The sequence below is a fragment of the Dendrobates tinctorius genome, unplaced genomic scaffold (genome assembly GCF_039654945.1).
Source record: "Dendrobates tinctorius isolate UK_male_01 unplaced genomic scaffold, ASM3965494v1 ptg000018l, whole genome shotgun sequence".
Lineage (NCBI taxonomy): Eukaryota > Metazoa > Chordata > Amphibia > Anura > Dendrobatidae > Dendrobates > Dendrobates tinctorius.
Window position 1 is genome coordinate 14,561,794 of NW_027361686.1, and position 19,112 is coordinate 14,580,905.

General features: G+C 43.7%; 1 protein-coding gene across 6 annotated transcripts in view; it reads left to right on the forward strand.

The window, feature by feature from the left end:
* The first annotated feature begins 281 nt into the window (after nucleotides 1-281).
* The window catches only part of FOXR1 (forkhead box R1), a 51,248-nt gene continuing 32,417 nt past the window's right edge, over nucleotides 282-19,112 (forward strand). The window contains exons 1-4 of one of the 6 annotated variants that reach the window (XM_073566483.1): nucleotides 282-339; nucleotides 13,316-13,419; nucleotides 18,308-18,489; nucleotides 18,787-18,986. In XM_073566483.1, the coding sequence (XP_073422584.1) occupies nucleotides 18,358-18,489; nucleotides 18,787-18,986 (332 nt within the window). In that variant the 5' untranslated portion in view covers nucleotides 282-339; nucleotides 13,316-13,419; nucleotides 18,308-18,357. Of the gene's footprint in view, nucleotides 450-944; nucleotides 1,130-13,315; nucleotides 13,420-18,307; nucleotides 18,490-18,786; nucleotides 18,987-19,112 lie in introns of those variants that run through there. The other 5 variants (XM_073566482.1, XM_073566481.1, XM_073566477.1 and 2 more) reach the window with 5 other exon arrangements.

Consider the following 19,112-nt stretch of genomic DNA (forward strand, 5'->3'; position numbering starts at 1 on the left):
ATCTGACTGTTTGGAGCTCATTTTTTTTTTTCTGTGTGTACTTAATGCACCACCTATGTATGCTTCATGTGGTATTTCCTGAAGAAGAGGTTGCAAAAAACCTTGAAACGCGTAGAATAAACCACTGTCAAACTTTATTAACCTTCTGGAATTTCATCATTTGGGCAGTGCGGACGAAATCCACGTATTCCTTTGCAGAGCTCTGCATAGCATTTTTGACATGACAGGTTCCCTTTAAATTTGAACATGTGCTGCCTTCTGATAAAATGACTCCAGGCAGTCATTCCAAAATATGGCCAGGGGCTGTGCCAACAGAGTGGCCGCTACATGTGCAGAATGGTGAGCCAAGTCCTGCGTCATCATCACTGCCCCATCTGATGAGACAACCCCAGGCGAGGATTCAGCACCTGTGCAAAATGTTCAGACTGAAAGTGCTTGGAGAAGTAAGGGTATGTGCACACGTAGTTTTTGGTGCTGCGAATTTGTCCCTGGGGATTTTGTAAAAATCCGCAGGTAGATTTCAAGTCAAAAGACCTTCGGTTTACCTGCGGATTAGCCTGTGGTTTTCCCCTGCGGTTTATCACGTCTACAATGGAGGAGATGGTAAACCGCAGCGGAATCCGCAGAAAAGTAGTGACATGTCAATTCTTTCTGTGGATTAGAAACCGCGCAGAAAATTCCGCTGCATGTGCACTGCGGTTTCCATTTTACATAGAGTAACATGGTACTGAATAACGCAGCAGATTCTGCTGCGGACCCGCGGGGCCATAAACGCTGCGGATCCGCAGCAAAATCCGCAACGTGTGCACATAGCCTAAAACTCCAGAGATGGATTGCCAAATACTATAATGCTAAGCATTGAGGGGCCTTTACTAACATGCCTTTAGTTAGGGGTCTAGTGGCCTAATGACGGGTCCCCTTTAAATGTGAGTGGGTGGGTTCTTGTTGTACCTTCCTAAACACCTGCTGAATGCATGAAGCTGAGCACAGTGTGAGGAGCCAGGCAGCATGTACTTACACTTCTCAGACAGAGCAAGATATGAAAACCTTCATTTATCCACTGGCCTAGAAGACTGGGACATGGTGGAGGAAATGCAGCAGTGTGTGACCACTGACCAGTACTCTGAGGGTAAGGCCCTTCTGTGACTGATGGGTGTGCTGGCTGGGGCAGGCGCTGGCACTGTATAGCAATGTACAGTAACATTCGATCTCTACACTTAGGTTCTGATGTCATCCACAAAGTGTTTGTAATTCCTTAGTTGTGGAGCAAAAGTAACTAAAATGGAAAGAACCTTATTCTTTGCTGCACCAATTGCAGGCAGGATGAATCTGAGCCTGGTATGCCGTTCTATCAAAGCTTTAGCATCTCAGAAACCATATACTTTCTAGACCTATCAGAGTTGTATAGCCGGAGACCTAACTTATCCGATACTGCCTCTGACCGCCTTCTCCCTGCTGACTGACAGGCCTCTTCATGGAGAGACCCATCGATCACCTGCAGCAGCCGGCCGAGAGAGACCTGTCAATAATCTGGAACACTGTGGGGATCTTTAGGCTATGTGCACACGCTGCGGATTTTTCCACGCAGATTTTGCTGAATCCGCAGGTAAAATGACCTGCAGATTTCCTGTGGATTCCTATAATGGAAGAGGTGTACAAACACTGTGGATTCCGCACAAAGAATTGACATGCTGTGGAAAATAAACCGCACCAAATCTGCGTGGAATTTTTCGCAGCGCGTGCACAACGGATTTGGTTTCCCATAGGTTTACATGGTACTGTACACCGCATGGAAAACTGCTGCGGATCCGCAGCCAAATCCGCAACATGTGCACATACCCTTAAGGTCTGCCATGTCCTGCGTTTTTTAAATCCGCATAGAAATGGAGTGTCCTCATTGTTTTAGATCTGCGTTTGATAAATGTCCGGTTTTAACCATCAGTTTCATCACTGATTTTTCACGTATGGATAAATAAAATGCATAGCTTCTTCTATGACTCCAATGTTAATCACGGACAGCGCAGGATTGCACGCTGATGCTGTCTGGTACAATGAACCCATAGACTTGCACTGGCACTCAATTTCTACATGGCCACGTGGTCCTCAACATGTTTGTGGAGTTTTTTTCGTTTTTTTTTTTTTAACAGTCCCATAGATGGCGATGACGGGTTCCCTTTAAAAATAAAAAGTACTTGGCAGGACACGCCACTCACCAACAGAAGAGGGCGTCACAGGTGGGAAGTATAGAAGGAAAACGCTACTTTTTTTTTCTGCATAATCTTTCTTTTGGCTTCATAAACAAGAAGGACTAATGTTGTTTTCAAAAAGAAATCCACATTCAAAATCCATGTGGTTTATGTCATCAGTTTCTTTTTCATTTGCTCCTTGTGTTTTTATAGCCTTTAGCCTTGACCATGTCAAATTTGGGGCAGATCCCACAAGAACAAGTTTATTTTTTGTTGTTTCCATTTTTTCTGTGGCAAGTTTTTCACAACGTCTTCCACAATAAACTCACAACAAAATGTCAGTATGAACTTCACTGTGGTTTTCCCATAGAAATGAGTCTGGCCGAGTGTCTACAATCCAGAACTAGCAGCGCTTTGGACGTAGGGAATGTTCGATGTACCAAAGCGCTGCCGGCTATTGAGCGCAGGGGAATCCGCATGTGATCACTGAACCGGGCGGCGGATTCACCAAGTCCCAGTACATTCTATTCATTGACCTACTGCGGTCCTGATAGACACGCCACATGTCTGTCTCCACGGGTGACCCGCACTTGTCTCTGGACTCCTAGTGGACATGGAATTTCTATAAATCCCATCCAGTAATATCTGGAAACTGCAGGTTTCAAGTATGCAGCGTCCACCCCGCAGCAACTCCAGATTGTGGGCACCTGGCCTAAGAAGAGGATTTGCAGCACTTTTTTAGATGGATATGCTTTTAAGGACGGGGTCACACATTTGTGAATGTGATGCGAGACTCGCGCATCAATACCTGGCACTGCCGCCAGCACTCGGACCGGAGTTTGCGGCTGCATGTATTTCTGTGCAGTCACACACTCCAGTCACGAATGCAGGGTATTGATGCGCGAGTTTCTAGCATTGTACTCGCAAATCTGACCCCGGCCTAAGTCCAAGTATGGGCTTTTTCAGTCGAGTGTTTATTTGGTTGGTGTGCGCGCTGTGGAAAATACATGGAGATCACAAGGTCCCATTCTAGTCCGTGCGTATGGCCATGCAAAAAGATGGCGGTATGCAATATCTCTTTTATGGACCAAATTAAGACATCCAATGCAAAGGCAACTCCTGCAGTCAGCCACATCTGGGGGTTTGTGGCCACAACTGGCCTGAGTTATACCGCCTTAAAAAATTCATGTGAACATAAGAGCTTGTGTACACATTGCAGATTTGTGAAACCTGATGCCAGAAAAGTGAGCGAGAAACCTGACTTGTCACGCACACGTTACTAACTTGTGACTTGCAGATTTGGTGCAGAAAATAATCTGCTAATTTGTAAATTCTCTGTGTGTTTTTCCTGCGTATTTCACCACTGATATCACTCAAATCAGTCAAAAACGCAGCAAAAACTGATCAAAAACGCATGTTTTTGCAGCTGCCTATTTCCTGTCAAGAGACACAGAATTTTCTGCATCCATGCGGGAAGTAAGCAGAACAATGCAATCCTATGTGTGCGGAATCGCCGCAATTCTGCACAAAGATTGAGCATGCTGCGTATTTTTCCACGATGCGATTCCGCCGCGGAAAAATACGCAGCATTAGCACAGCATGTGCGAAATCCCATAGGATTGCCTTTTTTTTGCGTTTTCGCGGCAAAATTGCGCGTTAAAAATGCCGCTAAAAAGCAAAAAAAAAAAAGCTACGTGTGCACACAACCTTATAGCAGGTTTTTATGTTTGGCAGCTGTCACACGCTAAAAGATGCTTTTTATTGCAAACAAGTTTTTGCATCACCACATTTTGACAGCTATAATTTTTCCATATTTTGACCCACCGAGTCATGTAAGGTCTTATTTTTTTCGGGGCGACGAGATGACGTTTTTATTGGTACCATTTTGGGGCACGTGACATTTTTTGATCGCTTTTTATTACGATTTTTGGGACGCAGAATGAACAAACACCAGCGTTTCATGAATTTCTTTTGGCGGTGGGCATTTACACTGTTCCGCATGTGGTAAAATTGATAAAGCGGTTTTATTCTTCGGGTCAGTACAATGAAAGCGAAAACTCGTTTATATCACTGTTTTATGTTTTGGTGCTTTTATATAATAAAAACAATTTTATATAAAAAAAATTTTGCATCGCTTTATTCTGCGAGCTATAATTTTTAAATTTTTTTGCTGATGACGCTGTATGGCGGCTCGTTTTTTTTCGGGACAAGATGACATTTTCAGTGATACCATGTTTATTTATATTCATCTTTTTGATCACGTGTTATTGCTCTTTTTATTCGGTGGTATGATGATAAAGCATTGTTTTTTTGCCATGTGTTTTTTTTTTTTTTTTTTTTTTTTGTTTTTTTGTTTTTTTAAGGGGTTCACTAAATGGTTTAACTTGTGGGACAGTTTTATAGGGCAGGTCGTTACAGACGCTGCGATACTAAATATGTGTACATTTATTTACAAAATGAATTTATTAGGGAATTTTATTTATTTAGGAATTTAAAAAAAATTATTTTTAGGCTATGTGCCCACGTAGCGTTTTAAAACGCTCACTAGAAACCGGACTCCTTCCCAGAAATCGCGCTTTTTTTCCCCGCGCGATTTTACCGCGATTTTCGCATGCGATATTCAAGCACTTTCCAAGCGATTTGAAGCATCGCTTGGAAAGTGATTGACAGGTTGGTCACACTCGTCAAACATAGTGTTTGACAAGTGTGACCAGGTTTTTACTATTGAGGCCACCTATGCGGCATCAATAGTAAAAGATAGAATGTTAAAATGCTAAAAAAAAAATAAATCAGGATATATTTACCTGCCGGCGTCCCGCGCTGCATTCCTGGCCTCAGCGTTCCCAGTAATGCCTTGCGAGACCTGTGATGACGTTGGTCTCGCGTTGCTATAGCGATCTCGCGAGACTACGTCATCACTGGACCGTGCCGCAAGGCATTACTGGGAACGCTTAGGCCGGGAATGCAGTGCGGGACGCCGGAAGGTAAATATACCCCGATTTTTTTTTTTTTTTTTTTTTTTTTTTTTTTTTTTTTTTTTTTTCAGGGGTATGGTACCCAGGGCCTGTAGGACAGTCTCCTCTCCTCCACACCGTGGGTACCAACCGCACATGAGACGCTTAACTTCCCGCATGGTGGGCATAGCCACATGCGGGAAGTAAGCGATTCTCATGCATTCCTATGGATGCGGAATCGCGGCAATTCTTTGCGATTCCGCACAAAAGAATGAGCATGCTGTGATTTTTTTCCGCGATGCGATTCCGCCGCGGAAAAAAGCGCAGCATTAGCACAGCATGTGCGGAATGCCATAGGAATGCATGGGGGGCGTTCTGTACACGATTTTTAAACGTTATCGCGGCAAAAACGCTTAAAAATCGCTACGTGGGCACACAGCCTTACACTTTTTTTTTTTTTACTGTATTATATTGTCACACGGGGGCAACATCACTATATAGTGTCAGATCGCTGATCTTACAGTTTGCAGTGCCTGTCAGATCAGCGATCTGACAGGCACTGTAGCAGGCTTTCTCAGCGCCTGTTCTCTGCAGGATCCGGAAGGACCCCACGGCCATTGCGTTGTTCTGAGGGTCTCGGGGAAGCGCCCAGGGACATTTGGTCTGACATGCACTGTGAGCTGTGAGGTCTTATATAAGACAGGTGTATGCCTTTACAAATCGAGTCCTATCAGTGTAATTAAACACAGCTGGACTCCAATGAAGGACTAGAACCATCACAATGAGGATCACAAGGAAATGGACAGCATGTGACTTAAATATGAGTGTCTGAGCAAAGGGTCTGAATGCTTATGACCATGTGATATATCAGTTTTTCTTTTTTAATAAACTTGCAAAAATTTCTACATTTCTGTTTTTCAGTCAAGATGGGGTGCAGAGTGTACATTAATGAGAAAAAAATGAACTTTTTTGAATTTACCAAATGGCTGCAATGAAACAAAGAGTGAAAACTTTAACGGGGTCTGAATACTTTACGTACCCACTGTATGGCATGGAGCAGTCCTGCTATGTGTGAGGGGCTTCAGGTTAGCCCTGGTCAGTGCATTATCCTACACTGGCAGCTGTGAGGAGGATTTATGTGGTCAGACATGTCAGCAATATCACACCATCATACAGGTTACTGTTATTACACTAATTGAACCTTTTGAGTTGTGAACTGGAACATTGAGTATTGACAGGAATATGGCTGCATCCATATTGCATCAGTATTCACTCAGTATGCCATCTATACTGCAGCCATTCTTCCATTATTTTTTTTTTTTTTTTTTTCTCATGTAGCACAATTTTCTGCTGAGACATCCCAGAAGTATCATGGGGTCAGTGCTACTGATACAACACACTCATGACAAGATTTCATCTGGAAAGTCCATATTGCAGCCTATGGGTCTGTGCACACATTGCGGATTCTGCTCCGGATTTTGCGAAATCTGCAGGTAAAATGATCTGTGTTTTACCTGCAGATTTCCTGCGGATTTTCTGCAGATTTCGCCTGTATTTTTACACCAGCGGATTCCTATAATGGAGCAGGTGTAAAATGCTGCGAAATCCACACAAAGAATTGACATGCTGCGGAAATGATTTTCCCGCAGCATGTGCACAGCTTTTTATTTTAGTTTGAATATAATGGTACTGTACACCGCAGGGCCAAATCCGCAGCAGAATCCGCAAAGTGTGCACAGACCCTCTTAGTCCAGATGTCTAAAGAGACACTTGTCGCACAAAGTACTGTGATCTAATGTAGGCTGTAGTGATTAGCGAACTTGCTCTTATGAGGTGTTATTCGAGTAAGTTTGGGAGATAACCAAGCGTCTTCGGCATACTCCAATAATATGTTCAAATCCCCGTGGCTGCATGTCTCATGGCTGTTGGACAGCCGCAACACATACAGGAATTACCTAACAACGTGGTGCAGGTGTTGAAGCCATGAGACATCCAGATGTGGGGACTCAAGATATTATTCGAGCACGCAGAAGACTCTCGGTTAGCACGCCAGCATGTGATTATAAGATCTGGGGCAGGGTTAGGTCAGGGCAGAGATGCCTTGCTGGACTAGTCCTGCCTCATTCATATATCTGAGGCTAGGGTCACAACAACATTTTTCTCTTATCTGAGAAAGTCGGGCCAATTTTTTTTTTTTTTTTTTTTTTTTAAATTCGTTTATTAAACCATAAGCAGTTTTACAATACATACATTCAGTACAAAATGTTAAGCCTAGTACAAAATAGATATGTACAATTAGCATGAAGACATGAGGCATAATATGTGCATCAACTGTATGTAAATAAAGCAGACATAATATCAATTGAATCACAATGGTGTTTGTTATTGTACCAGTAATAGAACCTGCCTGGCTTCTAAACTCTACCGACATCTACTAAAACATTAACTACTCTGCAGCCTACTCCTATATAGCAAGCAGTTTACTGTGCGACATCTCCGCTCTGCAAGGTAAAGTGAGAGGAGTTCCACCTCTCCCAGATCTTTTTAAATTTACCCGGGCAACCTCTATTCTGATACAGTGTCCTTTCATATGGGATAATCGAATTTCCGAGAGTGATCCAGGACCCAAGAGAAGGAGGTGAGCTCCCCATCCATCGTAGTGCCAGTATCTTTCGTGCCATGAACAATGTTTCCCGTAAAAAATCCCTACATAATGACCCCACGTCTCCTCATCCCACACTCCAAACAGACAAATCAGCGGTTCGAGGGGAACTGGGGTTTGTACCAAGGATGTTAATAACGACGTCACCACTCTCCAGAATTGCACAACAACAGGACAGCACCAGACCATATGAATAAAGTCTGCATCCATTTAATGACATCTCAAACATTCCGATGACGGATATCGGCCCATCTTAACCCCTTTCTGACATGAGACGTACTATCCCGTCCATGGGACCTGGGCCCCTATGCCCATGGATGGGATAGTACGTCTACCGCGATCAGCGGCGCCCACGTGGTGAGCGCCGCTGATCGCGGCCGGGTGTCAGCTGATTATCACAGCTGACACCCGGCACAATGTGTCAGGGGCAGTCACGGACCGCCCCCGACACGTTAACCCCTTCCACACCGCGATCAAACATGATTGCGGTGTACCGGGGGTTAAAGGGAAGCATCGGCAGGCAGGGGGCTCCCTCCTTGCTTCCCTGAGCCCCCCACGGCAGCGCAATGTGCAGCGCTGCTGCCGGGGGCTCCTTTCCTGCAGGCCCCCGAATCCAAGATGGCGACAGGGGCCTGCAGGAAGCTGGCTTCCTCACTGTCTGCAAAGCGCAGGCATGAGGAAGCCTTCTGCAGTGCCTGTGACAGATCGCTGATCTGTCACCGTGATCTGTGATGTGACAGATCAGCGATCTGTCACAGGACAGTGATGTCCCACCTGGGACTATTTAATAAAGTAAAAAAAAGTGTTAAAATAAATTTAAAAAAATCGCCAAATAAATTAGAAAAAAAAAAAAATATTCCCCCAAATAAATCCATTTTTTAGAAATAAAATAAAAAAAAAAACAATAAAAGTACACATATTAGGTATCACCGCGTCCGAAACGACCCGCCCTATAAAACTGTCCCGTTAGTTAACCCCTTTAGCGAACCCCTTAAAAAATAAAAATAAAAAACGAAGCAAAAAATAATGATTTATTATCATACCGCCAAACAAAAAGTGTAATAACGCGCGATCAAAAAGACGCATATAAATATCCATGGTACCGCTGAAAACATCATCTTGTCCCGCAAAAAACGAGCTGCCACACAGCATCATCAGCAAAAAAATAAAAAAGTTATAGCTTGCAGAATAAAGCGATGCAAAAATAATTATTTTTTATATAAAATAGTTTTCATTGCATAAAACCGACAAAACATAAAAAAAAAACCTAAATGCGGTATCGCTGTAACCGTACTGACCCGAAGAATAAAACCGCTTTATCAATTTTATCGCACGCGGAACGGTGTAAACGCACCCCCCCAAAAGAAATTCATGAAACGCTGTTTTTTGTTCATTCTGCGTCCCAAAAATCGGAATAAAAAGTGATCAAAAATGTCACGTGCCCGAAAATGGTACCAATAAAAACGTCAACTCGTCCTGCAAAAAATAAGACCTCACATGACTCGGTGGGTCAAAATACGAAAAATTAGAGCTCTCAATATGTGGTGATGCAAAAACTACTTTTACAATAAAAAGCGTCTTTTAGCGTGTGACAGCTGCCAAAAATAAAAACCGCCATAAATAGTAAATCAAACCCCCCGTTATCACCCCCTTAGTTAGGGAAAAATAATTAAAAAAAAAAAAAATGTATTTATTTCCATTAGGGTTAGGGGTGTGTTGGGGTTCGGGTTGGAGTTAGAATTGGGGGTTTCCACTGTTTGGGCACATCAGGGGCTCTCCAAATGCAACATGGCGTCTGATCTCAATTCCAGCCAATTCTGAGTTGAAAAAGTCAAATGGTGCTTCTTCCCTTCCAAGCTCTGCCATGGCCCAAACAGTGTTTTACCCCCACATGTTAGGGTATCAGCCTACTCAGGTCAAATTGCAAAACAATTTTTGGGGTCCAATTTCTCCTGTTACCCTTAGGAAAATAAAAAATTGGGGGCAAAAATATCATTTTTGTGGAAAAAAATGATTTTTTTATTTTCACGTCCGAGCGTTATAAACTTCTGTGAAGCCCTTGGGGGTTCAAAGTGCTCACAACACATCAAGATAAGTTCCTTAGGGGGTCTAGTTTTCAAAATGGGGTCATTTGTGGTGGGTTTCCACTGTTTAGGTACATTAGGGGCTCTCCAAAGGCAACATGACACCCGCAGACCATTCCATCAAAGTCTGCATTCCAAAACGTCACTACTTCCCTTCCGAGCCCCGACGTGTGTCCATACAGTAGTTTTCTCCCACATATGGGGTATCAGCATACTCGGGACAAATTGGACAACAACTTTTGGGGTCCAATTTCTCCTGGTACCCTTGGGGAAAATAAAAAAATGGTGACTAAAAGATCATGTTTGTGGAAAAAATACAAATTTTTTATTTTCACGCCCGGGCGTTATAAACTTCTGTGAAGCACTGGGGGGTTCAAAGTGCTCACCACACATCTAGATAAGTTCCTTTGGGGGTCTAGTTTACAAAATGGTGTCATTTGTGGGGGGTTTCCACTGTTTAGGTACATCAGGGGTTTTCCAATCACGGCATGGTGTCCGATCTCAATTCCAGCCCAAAACGTCAAATGGCGCTGCTTCCCTTCCGAGCTCTGCCATGCGCCCAAATAGTGGTTAACCCCCACATGTGGGGTATCAGCGTACTCAGGACAAATTTGCACAATAACTTTTAGGGTCCTGTTACCCTTGGAAAAATAAAAATTGGGGTGAAAAGATCATTTTTGTGGAAAAAATGATTTTTTAATTGTACCGCTGTACGTTATAAACTTCTGTAAAGCCCTTGTGGGTTCAAAGTTCTCACCACATATCTAGATAAGTTCCTTGGGGGGTCTAGTTTCCAAAATGGGGTCACTTGTAGGGGGTTTCCACTGTTTAGGTACATCAGGGACTCTCCAAACGTGACATGGCGTCCGATCTGAATTCCAGCCAATTTTGCATTGAAAAAGTCAAACGGCGCTAATTCCATTCTGAGCTCTGCCATGCGCCGAAACAGTCGTTCCCCCCCCCCCCCCCCCCACATATCAGGTATCGGCGTACTCAGGACAAATTGCACAATAACTTTTGCAGTCCAATTTATCCTGTTACCCTTGGTAAAATAAAAAAAATTGAACCTGAAGTATTTTTTTTGTGAAAAAAAGTTAGATGTTCATTTTTTTTTAAATATTCAAAAAAATTCCTGTGATGCACCTAAAGGGTTAATAAACTTGAATGTGGTTTTGCAGTTTTTAGAAAATACCCAAAAGTGACACCATTGTATCATATAGACCCCTCAAAGTGACCTCAAATGTGATGTGGTCCTAAAAATAAAATGGTGTTGTAAAAATGAGAAATCGCTGGTCAACTTTTAACCCTTATAACTTCCTAACAAAAAAAAATTTTGGTTCCAAAATTGTGCTGATGTAAAGTAAACATGTGGGAAATGTTAGTTATCAAGTTTTTTGTGTGCTGTATCTCTGTGATTTAAGGGCATAAAAATTCAAAGTTGGAAAATTGCGAAATTTTCAAAATTTTCGCCAAATTTCCGTTTTTCCCACAAATAAACGCAAGTTATTTGAATGAAATTTTACCAGTAACATGAAGTACAATATGTCATGAGAAAACAATGTCAGAATCACCGGGATCCATGGAAGCGTTCCAGAGTTATTACCTCATAAAGGTACAGTGGTCAGAATTGTAAAAATTGGCCCGGTCATGAACGTGCAAACCACCCTTGGGGGTGAATGGGTTAAAGAGTCGAATTGGGGTCAAATATGATTCATTAATAATGTACAATTGTATCATCCTGTTGTTGGCAGTCAGAGACACCCAGATTGGTGACTCCAGAATTTCTTCCCATTCCTCATCCCGTGTATCAGGAATGAGCCTCTCCCATTTCTTCTTAACGGAGTCTATGGCACATTCTGTCCCCACTGACAACATATATGTATATAAAGAGGAGATGAGACCTTGAGGGCCCTGTGACTTGATGACTTGAGGATCCCTATCAAGGGCAGAGACGAAATGGCATCACTCATATCTAAATTTCTCATATGCGATTGAAAAGCTGACCTTAGTTGTAGATAACGGAAAAACTAGGATCTCGGGACACCGCAATTGACTTGTAATTGCTCAAAGGATATTAAAGTACCATGATCGTATATATCACCCATCGTAGAGACACCGTACTGAACCCAGAACTCGGCAGACGGATGTTCACGCAGCACCGGGAGGTAGTCATTATTCCACAGGGGCATTTCAGCTAGCTTACATCGCCAAATCCAACCACCCCCTTAATCTGTCTCCATATTGATCGTGCCAGACGGAGCAGAGGCAGCAGTCTTGGGACATTTATTTTCCTGATTTCTAAAATACCTAGTGGGCAACCAATCCCTGCAGTATGAAGAAGATGACTCTCAGAATTCGAGAGGTGGCCTCCAGGCATCCATGTACTTAAGGCCTTGGCCTGTCCAGCTAGATAATATAAAAAGAAATTGGGTAATGCTGCCCCCCTCCCCTCTTGGGTCTCTGTAGAGTGGTCAACTTTAGTTTAGGCCTGGCTTTCCCCCAAATAAAGGATGGGATTTGGGAATTTAAATGAGCAAAAAAGGATTTGGGTACCACCGCCGCACTATGTTGAAGAAAGTAGGTAAGCTTGGGGAGTAATATCATTTTAATTAAATTAATACGTCCGGCTACAGACAATGGAAGCTTACCCCAGATCGCAAATTTACCCCTAACCGTCTCCAGCAGTGGTTGTATATTGAGTTGTAGATCAAATTTACTGCCCTTAGAGATATGAACCCCCAAATATTTGAAACTAGTCACGATGGGCAGCAGGGAGAGAGTCTCAAGTCGTGGCATTGGAGCATGGGAAAGAGGCATCAAAGCAGATTTATCCCAATTTATGTAAAGGCCAGAATATTTACTAAATTTATTTATGGTAGTGATCACTCTTGTCAGGGTTTCCTCTGCTTTGTCCATAAATATCACCATATCATCAGCGTATAAGCCTATGGTATCCGTCTGACCCGCTATCTCTATACCAGCGATATCAGGGGATAGTCTTAAGTCGGGCCAATTTTATGCTGATCAGGCTCATCAGAATTTGATTATGGTGTGATGCCATTTTGTTGGATGTGAAGAAAAAAAAATTTCTCCATCTTCTACATGTATTATTCCAATAAAAGTCAGACCGTACTCTGTCTGCTGAGTGCAGTGCAATGTAATCCACAGACCCATATACATGAATGGGTGAGTGTCATCCTCTTATCGAAGGTAAATCATGCTGCAATTATTTTATTTATTTTCCCCAATAATTGCAGCGTTACTATAGCACATAATACACCCTATAAAGGATTTGTCCTGTATAGCTGAGGTGAACGGTCTGGGGACCAGACAAGTTCCTTATTAGGACAATGCCATGAGTGGATCTGCAAGAAAAAGTCTAAGTAAAAGTCAAATATTACAGCCATTTTCCTTCTAATTCTTGATCAGGTGTTGAGGAGAAGGTGGACCGCTACTCTATCAAAAGACAACACGGCACCGAGGTGTCACCACCCATATCTGAGGACCAATCTCCAGAGAGTAAGCAGGACATAGTACGTCATACAGTGTAATGGGTTTAGTGGCTTCAGCGGGATGCAGATTCAATGGACTTTTTATTATTAAAATGTTAATGAAAAGTATGAACCGTATATGTAATAATATATGAAAAAAATGCATAAAATTAGAGGTACAAACTCCATCTAATCCGTGTCAACACCAGATCGATGTCTTCATCATTAATTCCTCTGAGTTATTATAGCGCCATTTATTCCATGGCTCTTTATATGTGAGGAGGGGTATACATAGCAAAAGCAATTACAATAATCATGGACAATACAAGTCAGTGACTGGTCCAGGAGGAGAGAAAACCCTGCCAATGAGTGCTCACAATGTACAAGGGCTGGTTGAGGATAAAATAAATGAGGGCAGAGCTGGTCGTGCAGCGGTTTAGTGGATCGGTGGTTACTGCAGGTTGTAGTCTTGTCGGAAGAGGTAGGTCTTCAGGTTCCTTTAGAAGGTTTCCACGGTATGTGAGAGTCTACTGTTATGGCAGAGAATTCCAGAGTGGAGTGGACGCACAGGTGAAATCTTGTATTCGATTGTTGGAATAGGCGATAAGAAGGGAGTAGACAAGGAGATCTTGTGAGGATCGGAGGTTGTGTGCAGGTAAGTACTGGAAGACTCGGTCACAGATGTATGGAGGACACAGGTTTTGGATGGCTTTGTATGCCATAGTTGGGGTTTCAAACTAGAGTCTCTGGGTACTGGAGAGCCAGTGTAGGGATTGACATAGCGGAGAGACAGGGGAAAAGCGAGATCACAGGTGGATTACTCAGGTAGTAAAGTTTAAAATAGATCGGAGGGGTGCAAGAGTGTTAGAAGGGAGGCCTGTCAGGGATGAGGGAGAACCCATTTTGGATTATAGGTTCAGGACATCTCCATCCACTCCTGGAATGTGCCCCCAAACTTGCGTTCCGTCAGGCCATAAAAGGCAATGTAATGTTTTCCTTAATTAAAAATCCAGGGACGAGTTCTTTGAAGCTCGGGTCCTAACCAATTAGCACAAGGGTGCGAACTCTTGTGCAGCTGCAGTCACCTAGCTCCTTTTGTCTGACTGAAGCACATAGAGACTCCGTGGCACAGCAAGGCACTGAGGTATTGAATCTGGAAAATAACCGATAATAACAGAATGCAATATCTCTGAGACTAGCAGAGTACATAATCCGAATTGACGTTCCTTCCCCCATATGCCCGGCAGCCACCTGTAGCACTCTGCATTATTGAGTTATAAAGCATAGCTGCCAGGAATTACATACAGTAGGCATATTTAGTTTCTCTGCGCAGATAAAATGCAGTGGAACCCAGTGGCGGCGCTGCTGACCCATTCAGAGCTTCGGGCGAAAAGTTATGGGCCATCCAAGATTCTGGACAGAAAATCTTATTCTCAGACATGGGAGGATAAACTTCACTGGATTCTTTATGGGTTCCATGCACTGCTTGACATATTATACAAAGACTAATGCAACGCGTTTCGAAGTAAAAAACTTCTTCCTCAGGGGGTGTGTATGTCATCCCCTGAGGAAGAAGTTTTTTACTTCGAAATGTGATGGGAAAGAGAATAAAGATTGATCCTTTAATGCATTAGTCTTTGTATAATATGTCAAGCAGCGCACGGAACCCATAAAGAATCCAGTGAAGTTTATGTTTCGGTGGTCACTTGTTTGACCTTTGGACGTGCAGCAGCTGACTAGTAATTCCATGCGATTTATCTCTCCTACATCAGGTGAGTAGAATATATATTTCTTTTGCCTTAACCAATGGATAAGACCCTATTTGCGCTTTTTTAAGTTCCTCTAGTGCAACATATTCAGACATGAGAGGAGGGAGGCAGCACAGCCCAGGGGTGGCAGCAGAGTGTAGGAGGGAACAGCCTAGGAGATATAAGGCAGTCCCTCATTTTGGACTGAATTTTCTACTGGCAGGAGGACCCATCATCTGATACGGCCAAGGGAACCACGTAACTAAGATTTGGACCTGTGATCCATCAACACCTCCCTGTAGTCACATGCTACATAACACGGTAATTGCAACCTATCTATACCCTATCCTTGTACTACACTCCTGACTGTATACCTGTATATTCTACTTGTAAATATATACCTGTAAACTTCTAGTGCGCCTTTTCAGCGATTAAATATAAAATTAATCTTGGGCTGCTCTTTTATCTCGATTCACGAATCCCCATGTCCGCACGCTTGGTTGGTTATATTATACGCTACCCGGGTTGATTTCTGAGCTGATATAAGTGGGTCGCTCTCCCAGGGCTGTGGGGTACTCGGTACCGGGCCGGTGTCAGCGGGATGTGTCACAGCAGCGGTGACCCGGTCCGTGGTCCTGGGCACCCAAGTAATGGAGAATGTAGTTAATGAAATGGAATAGTTCGTGACGCCACCTGTGGTGTTCGGCAAGGGAGATGTTAAGCCGACGCTGCAGACAGATCCGCTGGGATTGATGGTAGGGTGCAGCAAGGATGTAAAAGCTCCCCACAGGTGAAGCTATAGTCCCAGGGCAGTGTAGATGTGGTTGGTACAGGGATGTAGCAGTGCCGGAAAGGTAGGAAGCAGACAAGACACAGCAGGGTGCAATTTCTGTACCTTTACTTGATAACTGCAGTCCAGGGTCCTGATTACAGATGGTAACGGAGCAGGCTAGCCTGGAAGCAACTCAGGGATTCTCTCTCAGCAGACGGGCTGTGCAGTCTCCTTCCTAGCGCTTGTTTGAATGAAGCACTCCAGTACTAAGTTACTCTGAAGTTCCTCCTGTCAGATGTTCCCAAGAACCTTACTTGCATGGCAGACAGCTGTAGCCTCTCTCAGGAACTCCTCTCCTGAGTCCTGGCTCTCTATCCGAGCTGCTGTTGTGCCTCAAGTCTTAGACGGGAGCAGGGCATCCACAGCCTCCTACTCCTCTGGTATCTGCTGTAGGACCGTTAGTATCCGTACAGCCGTGGAGACTAGGCTCCAGTTCTTGCGCTCTCACTGCGAGGGAGTTCTCCCTTCCTAGCTCAACCTCCAGCTTCTCTTCACCCTCCGCAGACTAACTAACCACCACTTCCTCTTGGCCCTCAGAGAGCACTCCTCCCCTTAATCCTGGTTCAGAGTTCCCCCTGCTGGCCTGGAGTGGAACTGTGTTTCATGTATGGATTGGCTGCGAGAGAGACCCATCATTGCCTCCAAGCCTGGCCTTACCCTCCCCTGGAGGAAGGCAAAGCCACTGTGGCGACCATACTCCTGGGGCCGCCACATTAGCCTGCTGTTCAACTGGTGGCAGCATACCGTACTGTGTTAGTGAGGAACTCTGGCAGTGATGGCCAGGAAGTTTAAATATATATCCCCAGCCTGGACTGGTGATATAAATATCCTCCCTCACTGGGAGCTCCTCATTAACTCGTACCTATAAGGGGAGCCTTTGCAGCCACTATTTGCCCTCAGTGCAGTTCCCTGACTGACCTGGGGCAAGTGGTGGTGCCAGAGAGCAGATCCCTGCTGGGTCCTTCTCTCCCCTTCCCCCAAGGTGAGCGAAGTTGACACCCCCTTCCCCAGCCCCTGTGCAATCCGTAACAAGGCCACAGAGCAGGAGGTTGCAGTAGTCACCGCAGGAGATGATGAGGGTAGTGTTTTGCAGATTGTTGGTTGAGGAATGGGCGGATCAGGAAATATTTCTAAGTTGAAGTGGAGAGGGTTTGGAGTTGACTAATGAAGATGCCTGTCTGGTATTGATAAAAATTACCAGCACATTGATTTTATACCTCTAATTTCATGGCTGTTTTTTTTTTTAAATACCTTTTTGAGTAACTTTTTAACAATAAAATTCTCATTTAGTCTATCAGGACTCCCCCAACCATTAATGCACAATGCTCAGTATTTTTCCCTGGACTTATTTGCATGGATTCCCAGACATCCCAAATGCTTCTGGGCGGCGGCTGCAGCTGGTTCCTCGTGCACTTGGCCCTTTACCATACGCTGGCCCCCAGTACTGTGTCTGGTTGTTGCACAACCTCCTGAGGAGAGCAGCTTTGTGCTGGGTTAATACTATCCTGGGGTTACAAATCCAGCTTGAAGTTATTACGCAAGGAGACAGTGTTTTTTTTTTTCACTTAGAACATATACATTATTTTAAAACTTTTAATTTTGAAAAATTGTTTACTAAGTGTGTATTGTGGCACTGTGGGGTGTATATGCTTCAGCCTGCAAGGATGCCCTCCATCAGCCAATGGGACCCATCTTAAAAATAGTATACCACATTTTTTTTTGTGTAGGAAGCTCAGATTGAGAACAAAATGCTACTGCCTATGGCGACGTTAATCTATCTGCCAGGGCTTTTCCTGGCTTTTGGCTAAATGCACAGACACAATGGCCCTGATTAGTTAATGCCGACGTTCTGTACACCAGTCTTGATGTAGACTGCACTCCTCTTAATGTTTGGTGCATCCTACAACTGCCGGGGGCTTGTCTACATTTCCGGCATATTTTTGATGACTTTGTCAGCTAGGCTTCACTGTTCCCCTTCTTGCACAAGTTCTGCCCATTTTTCTAAAGGTTGAAGAAGCTGGTTGGAACTGTCAGAAACAATGACAAAAGTTGTAACATGATTGGACACAGTTGCACAAAAAATTTCAACATTTCAAGGAGCTTCATGCCAGAATTCTGGTGAAAATGTCTTGATGAATTGGGGTCAGTTTTGTACTTTGGCTTTAATTCAATCTTCAATGATTTACCCACGTGTAATGCAAAAGTACAAAATGTATACTGGACATATGGTGCAACTAGAACCCAATGCTGACTGAGAGAAGGGGGGAAGCATATTTATCCATTAAAAAGCATCTGCTTCATTTAAATATTTTAAATTTAAAAAATGTGCTTTTACTTTTTTCCCCTCTAGAAAGCACTTTTCATCCCTCGCTGTGGCTGATTGTAGACCCTAATGTGGTGATGCAATGCTCGGAGCTGTCTTCCCCCTGTCCTGAGCCTCCCGTCACCACTTCCTACAGGGCCCGGTCTCATGTTCACTGTTCAACCATAGAAGATTCTGATGACGAAGCGTTAACATCCAGCAGTGAACTGGTAACGTAAATTGTACTGTCGCCTTTCTTTAAATGTAAAGTGTTCTTATCGTGGCCCTGCTGATCTTATTGAGAGTGTTTGACATATACAAGTCATTGGGGTAATATCATTCTGTATAACCTAATAGACAAGAATTATTTACACTTTAGGATTTTTTATGCTATTGTTTCTTGAACACGGTCAACATGTAATAAAAAAAAAAAAAAAAAATCCTACAAAAATAGGTGGTTTGAGGTTGTCTACCCCGGCTTCCTGCTTTCAGCGTAGCTGCGATCTCATGAATTTCTCTTTTCCCAGTGTACAGAAGACGACTTCTTCATGTCCAGCTCACCTTCCACTCACATACAAAGACTCAAGTACGGGAAGGGTCAATTACAAAAACTTCCACATGAAGCTTGGCCTCGTCCTCCCATCAACTACTGCAACTTGATCTCCCTTGCTCTGAAGAACAGTGAGGACGGCAGCCTGAACGTACAGCAAATCTACAGCTTTGTCAGGTAGCAATTCTGCAAACCATATATGCCTTACCTGGTATAAGGAAGTAGAAGAGAAACTTTGGGGGAGATTTACCCCTATTCCATCCACCCAGTGATGCTTTTGTGGCGCCCCCAGGAGTATGGTCG